This window comes from Zea mays, chromosome 4 (assembly GCF_902167145.1).
Source record: "Zea mays cultivar B73 chromosome 4, Zm-B73-REFERENCE-NAM-5.0, whole genome shotgun sequence".
In the NCBI taxonomy this organism is placed as follows: Eukaryota; Viridiplantae; Streptophyta; class Magnoliopsida; order Poales; family Poaceae; genus Zea; species Zea mays.
Window position 1 is genome coordinate 29,015,693 of NC_050099.1, and position 7,283 is coordinate 29,022,975.

Below are 7,283 nucleotides of genomic sequence, written 5' to 3' on the forward strand. Positions count from 1 at the left end.
ATCAGTTTTTAGGATCAAGAGTATAGATACGAGACCTTACTATGAATAGACAAGCTTTTATTTGCTACTTGTGGACTAAGTTGCTCCTCTTGCGGAAGTCTTGAAGGACGAAGGCAAAGTATTGGATAGAGGTTGTGTTGTATCACTTGGATTGCTCATCACAAATTCACACAGCACCAGCTTGGTTTGCACATTTGCTTCCATCATTTCATCGCCATTGTCGTATATGTTGTATCTGTAAAAGAAAAAAGAAATGTGGTTTGGGTATCAAAAGCATTACAAAAATGAATCTTAGCCTCCTTTGCAAGTGATGGTGGAAATTAGAAGCTGAGGATGATTTATGGCAAGATATTATCAAATCCAAGTATCTTAAGGGTGAACTTATATGTACTGTGAGTAAGAATTGTTTATCTTCAAAGGAGATGTGTTACCATCTAAAATAGACAAAAAATAACAATAACCCCTTATGTTGCCTATATCTTGGTCTCTTTAAATTATATGACCAAAAAATATAATTGTTTGCCAAGTGATATCATTAGATAAACATGCATCTACATGAATATATTTGTTGAAGTGGATTGATATACAATTTAGTTTATTTTCACTTTAATCTACTTCAACACACATGAAAAATATAAGTCTGACATAGACTTCAACAAAGTGAACAAAAAGAATGGAGTATACAGTACTGCTACCACCAAAATGGACTCCGATCATGAGGATTTCCACATGGCAAATTAAAGGTTGTGCACACTCATGCAAATTAAAGCGCTAACCATCAGAATTATAGTGTTGTTTCGTTATATTTAAGTCATTCTATGCAGGTAGGAAATGCTCTCACTGATGATTTCCATGACCACTATGGAATATTTCAATTCATGTGGACTACTGGCCTGATCTCTGATCAAACATACAAGCTGCTGAATGTTTTCTGTGACTACGAGTCCTTCGTGCATTCGTCTTCACAGTGTGATAAGATTATGGATATTGCTAGCACTGAAGCTGGAAACATTGATTCATATAGCATCTTCACATCTTTTGCCTCCTCAAAGAACAAAGTGATGAAAAGGCTACATGTAAGTTTTGAATCCAAAACTCAAGCGATAGTACGTAGTTTTTGGAGTACATGAGTAGCAATGAAAATCAAACAGAGTTATCATGTTCTAAATGCTCGTGTTCAAATTCATCATACACATGTGGACATTTGATTTTGTAAATTTGTATAATAAAAAGTAATGGTTAATATAATAGATTGTGTGAATTCTCTATTGTTGATCCTAATGCCACACCAACATGCATACACCAATAGAGGCACACAAATTAATATAAGGTGAAAGTAGCAGAACCTATTAGGCTACCACCTACCCTATTTGTTATAATAGTAAAGACTGAAGATATATCACTACATTTTGACTCTGCTGCATATATATGTGTAAGTTACATGACTGTTGCTTTCTCCCAAAAATGAAAAGGAATATTGCAGTTTTAGATTCACTATTAGTCTTTTTTTGTACTTAAAAATTCTCAAATGAGTTCCATTTAGGTGAAGGCACCATGAGGCTACTGGTGACAAATTCTGCAAAAACACCGGCACGGCAACGCAGGGCATGCGGATCCAGCAACAAAGGATGCACCTTTTGGGTTTTGTGACATTCAATGATACAAACACTTGATCCTGGTATCGAGAAAAAACATACAGAGAAACAAACGTGGATGCAAGAAATTTTAGAGGCTCGTTAGTCCGCTTACCGGGGGCAAACACGGGGTACTCCTTGGTCGTCGTGGCCAGGAGGCCCGGCCTGGCGAGCGCTGACGTCGACAACACGGTCGACGGTAGGCAAATGACGACGGGGGCTCCTGCTAGCGCTGGCGTAGGCCCCGACATTGTATGCGGTGGCACTGCCGCTCTGGAGGAGCGAGCCATGGAGTGCGCGCAGCTCGGTGTCCTTGGCGATGGCGGCTTGGATGTCCAGACGCGAGGATAGGAGGTAGGCGGGCGAGAGGTAGACGATGGTGTCTCCGGGGGCTTGAAGCTTAGGGCTCAGGGCATGGGGGTGGGGGGCATTCGAAGATGGATTCATCGACGAAGGGAAGGAGCGGGCAAGGACCCCGTCCCCGTACTCGGTGCCGCCAAGATTGTGACCCCGCCCCCGTACTCGGCGCCGCCAAGACTGTGACCCTACCCCCCTCGACTTCGAGGTCGGCTCGGAGAAGAACGCGTGGGTGGTCGAGGTCGTCTGCAGTGGTGGCCTTGATGCTCCCAGATCCCATCGTGTGCGGAGCAGGGTTGGGGATGGATGGGGGACGGGGAGGTAGAGGTCGTAGCGGGTGTGCGAGGGAGGGGGTGGAGGGAGCAAAGGCGGTGGTCACGGCTCCAATTCCGCGCGGGCGAGCGGACAGGGGATTCTGCGGCGAGCTTGTTGGCGGGGTTGGTGGGGGCGCGTTCGCAGATCCCGCCATCTACCGTCGAGGTCGATGAAGAGCGCGAGTACCGCGCCGATGAGAGCGAATTGGTGAAGAGGTTCACAAAGGGGAAATCCTTCAAGGCCCTACCTGAGGCGACGACGTAGTCGGTGAGGGCGGTGTGCGCGTCGGAGGACCCGCCTGAGCACAACTGGGAGGAAAATGCCGACGACGCTATGGCCTGCGGGGACCCCATCTTGAGTCGCACGGCCGTCGTGCTGTCGTCGCCATCGACATGGGTGTGGGCCTAGAGGTGGGAGGAGGTGAAGAGGTCGATGAGTGCGAGTAGCGCGCTGAAGAGGGTGAAGATGGATGGGTGTGGGCGAGGTCGACGGCGAGATGGATGAGCGTGAGTAGCGGATGGGGGCGTGGGGATGGGATGGGAGCGCGGGGTCGGCGCGGGATGCAGTGAAGGAAGTCGGCGCGGTTGAGGGCGGGATGCAGGGAAGACGGCGCGGGCGGGCGCGGGATTGCAGGGAAGGAAAACGGCGCGAGCGAGGGCGGGATTGCAGGAAGGAAGACAGCGCGGGCGGGGGCTGGAGCGGGGGCACGCTGACGTTGGTGGACGCCCTCGCTCCAGCCTTAAGGTGTAGTAGAGATTAACTAATCAAGTGTTGCATACACTTCTCAGGAGCATTTGAAGATGCAGAAATTATGCATGTTGATGATACAGTAGATCCAGTTAGAGACATGGAAACTGTTAGTGAAGAGCTCAGACTAAAGGTTTCATAGGATTTTGTTGATTTGCAACATCAGCTGACCGTTCAATCTTCTTTCGACTATGTTCTATTCTACTTTCTATGCAGGATTTAGAGTTTATGGAAAAGAAACTTGAGGACCTTGATAAGTCAATGAAGAGGAGCAATGATAAGCAGCTCAAAATTGAGCATGAATTATGTGAGAGGGTGGGGCATCAATTACTTAAATTATTCTGCTTAACTTTGGGTCTTTTAGCAGCCTTAATAAAATATATAATTGAAAATGAAAATTCTTTATCAGTAACTTATGTTCCTTACCTTCCCTGGACAGGTCATAGCCCATCTAGAGGAAAGGAAAGATGTCCGTTTAGGAGATTGGAAAGCTGCTGAGGTTGAGATCTTGAATACATTCCAGCTACTTTCAGCTAAGCCAGTTGTCTATTTGGTATGGATTTCTTACTGACCACCCATCGTATATTAGTCAATAGTCTACCTTGAGAAAATTCGAAGTTCAAGTTGTCCATGGTTTTTAGCTTGGACTGGCGGTGTCGTATTGTGTTTAAGAAAAATATACTTTTTTATGCATATGCCTTTCTAGTTGAACATGTTTTACATGTTTTGTTATGGTCTATCATTTTTCTGCATGCACTCTGTTCTGTTTCCTGGTATCTATTATGTTTCTGCTGCCAGTTGTATTGGAGCTGTTAATCAATGCCATTATTAGTTTCGTAGTTTGCCATAATAATTATCCTTGTATGATGTATTATCAATTATGCAATAGATAGATTTATTTTTTACATGCGTGGTAAGTAGTAACAAAAGAAGATGCATTTTTTTTCATTTGCGGAACCAACCACAGTTTAAATTAACCATTTGTCTCTTTTTAATAATTAATTGTAACAGATATATAGACCAATAAACTGATTTGAATCTTGTAGGCATTTATGCATACTATAAATTATGTATATGGCTGTGGCCGTAGAGGAACACTACAGAAATAATGTGTAGTTGCAGGCATGTCTTCTGGAAAACATGTATCATCTGGTAGTAATTAAAAAAACACAATATTGGCTTTCAAAACATGAAATAAAAAAAAACGATGGAGTTCTACTTGATTCCTGTTGTCGAAATTTTTTGTATTACCTTGACATTCTGAAATTTCTGTTGGCGTTGTTTGCTCTGGCTCGATTATTGATGTTTGGACAGTATAGTGTTCATGATTGTTACGTCTACTTTTGTGGTCAGGTAATGAAGTTTGAAGATCTGAAAGAACTGGGCATGCAGTGTATTCTTGTTAAGTGCCTGCTGGAAAATACAACCAGGGGGGGGGGGGGGGGAAGCTATAGCTATGTGGTTCAAGATTGCGTTTACAACTTACCCCCGAATGTATCAGATGATTTGTTTGTTGTTTGAGGGACCAAATATATTTTATCAAGTAATAGTTGTGGAAAAGTGGGAGAGTCACTCAGTGCCAAGCGGCCTGCGGGGGTACACGTACACGTGAGGCTATTTCTAGCAGATCTTTTATCACATCCTCTATTTCAAACTTCTTTCTGTAAACCGTGTCTTCTATAGTTCCACGTTCTCTATTTCACGTAATGGAGACAGTCTAAAGACTTAAAAAGGTTTTGGAAATTTTCAAGTTTCAGCTCTTGCGCTCAATCTGATCTTCCTCTGACTTGCTTCCTGCACAGCCGCCTACCACTGCAACTGTGCTAGCTAGTTGGTTATCACTGAGACGAGCACGAAGACAAGCAGTCGCAAGCCGTGCACTAGAAGCAGTACCATCAGTTGCGGGTTTCGTCGTTCGTTTCGGAAGCTTAAGGGCTTGTTTGTAAACAAAAGTAACGGAGTAGATTGAGGGCTCGTTCGTTTCTCTGGTATTGGACCAGGATTCATTCCAACCTATCAAAACTTATATAAATTAGAGAAACAATCCGGTCAAGAACTATTTCAGGTCTTCAATCCGTGAAAAACGAACAGGCCCTGAGCAGGCTAGAATATTATTTTACTATTTAAATTCCCTTCGTTACATTTGCTCCTAAACAAGACCTAAGGAGGAGCTGATCATCATTTGGTTGAATTTGTAACCGGAGGAGTATGTATGCACGTGCGTACGTATGTATGTATGTCACATATTTTATATTTCACTTAATTAGCTTCACCATCTTTTACGAATTTTTTTTGAATTAACCTCGCTACGCAGATAGAACGAATTATTAGGGAGGGATGGGGTATATATATATAGCATCAAAATTATGTAATGAAGAGTAGCACTGATTATTGTTACATGACGAAGGTTGAGCATCCATGGAGGCTAGATTATAGACAGACACCCTGATTTTACATGACGAATCGCAAGAAGCGCATGCATTGGATATCCTTAGCCGGAGAGGGCGCTGGTGTTGTAGACGAGGAGGGCGCCGCCGCCGAGGATCCCAGCGAGGGTGACGGCCCAGATCAGAAGCCCAGTGGTTCCTGCAAAGGGCCAAAAAAAAATCAAGCTACTACCTGCTGTTCATACATATACTACATGCATGCTTGTATGTTGTATTAATTTGTGTACTGTGGACATGCAAGTGAGAGTGCAATTACTTACCACCGACGTAGACGTCGCCGGTGGGAGACCAGTCATCCTCGTTGTAGATTGGGCTGCAGATTCATTGCCAAATTAATTAAAAACACAGTACAGTCGAACAACTACGACTGATCAAAATAATGCATGGTCGTCAACAATTGCATGGGTCATCACACACAAATTTCACTTTTTTTTGGGGGGCGCTGATGGGCAAGCAATAAGCTCATCACCTGTATCCGTCGACGTTCGCGCCGTACTTGTCGACGAACTGGTACACGCCCTTGCCCTGCATAATCGCATCCCCACCACGTAATTTCAGCTCCATCGATCGATCTATCACGTACGCAGCATGCATGCGTGGATAACTAAAAAACTATATAGCTGCTAGCTAGCTAGAAACAACAAGTGCTCACCTTGCCCTTTCTCCCGTTGGCGTCGACGTCGACGGTCAGGCCACCCCCAATCCCTGCGGACATGCATGCACGAACGATCACGACGACGACTCAGCTCAGAAGTCAGAACCACACCCGGCCACCGGGGCCGGACGAAAAGCAGCTAGCTAAGCTGACAGTGATCTACACACAGGCCGCGGCAGCAGGCTAGGTGGCACGCACCGTAGGGCTTGTCGGTCTTGATCTTCTTCTTGGAGCAGACGACGGCGAAGGAGGAGGCGCGGCGGCCGAGGGGCGGCAGGCCCTGAGGCGCCACCGCCAGAGCTGACGAGGAGATCATGGAGGCCGCCATCGCCGCCGCTGCTGCTGCTCCTAGCTAGCTGCGTGCAGTGTGTGCTGCTCTCGCTCGCTGAGTCGCTGGTAGATGGTTGGCTGCAGGTCGTTAGCTGCCGAGCCAAAAGCTAGCCAATATACTAGCTGTGGCGCCAAGCCCTGGCGATAATGCCGGGACGGAGCGCAGGTGTGACCACCGCCGCCCCACGTGGCGGCGCGCCAGTGGCTGCACCACGATATGGCTTTGGCTGGCCCCGGAACCTTATCCCCTCTCTCTGGATTTCGTGTGGACGTACTCCGCCGCTGGATTCGTACTACGGCCTCGCGCTAGGGTGGGGTGGGGAATGGGAGGGGATTTTTTGTGATGGAGGATCGAGTGTGCTTTGCTTTGCCATGAAAAAGGATCAATCAAGAACGACCTGTGGTGCCCAGCTCACCAGGGTGCAGACTTTTATCTCTCAAAGTTTCGGATGATTTTTGCTTCCTACGGAAAAGAGTGTTTTCCAAGTGACGCATAACGAATTAAAGCAGTTTGTCGAGATGGTTTCGCTGCTGAATTTCGTCAGCTTTTTTTTTAAAAAAAAAGGGACCAGCTGAGGCTGATAGAGCTATTTGATCAATTATCCATGCCGGTAACTTGGCTCTTAACAGTTTTAATTACTCTCCTATCAAAAAGGCCGAGGCCACTTTTGTAGATATTAGATTGAGGACGCTAAAAATCATTGCTATTCAAAATTCAGTAGCAAGAGATTTTAGTCCCTCCTCTTAAACCCCTCTATTATTTTTGCTTCCAAACAAGTCCTTAGGGTTGATTGTTGA

At 45.7% G+C, this 7,283-nt stretch overlaps 1 protein-coding gene across 1 annotated transcript; it reads right to left on the bottom strand.

Annotated features, from left to right (window-relative positions):
* Window positions 1–5,391: 5,391 nt before the first annotated feature.
* LOC100281646 (photosystem II3) lies at window positions 5,392–6,957 on the bottom strand. The gene is made up of 5 exons (XM_020552493.2): window positions 6,354–6,957; window positions 6,153–6,205; window positions 5,970–6,025; window positions 5,761–5,813; window positions 5,392–5,639 (listed from the first exon to the last, which is right to left on the bottom strand). The coding sequence occupies exons 1-5, from the start codon at window positions 6,481–6,483 to the stop codon at window positions 5,545–5,547; spliced, it is 387 nt and encodes a 128-aa protein (XP_020408082.1). The 5' UTR covers window positions 6,484–6,957; the 3' UTR covers window positions 5,392–5,544.
* Between the last annotated feature and the right edge of the window lie 326 nt (window positions 6,958–7,283).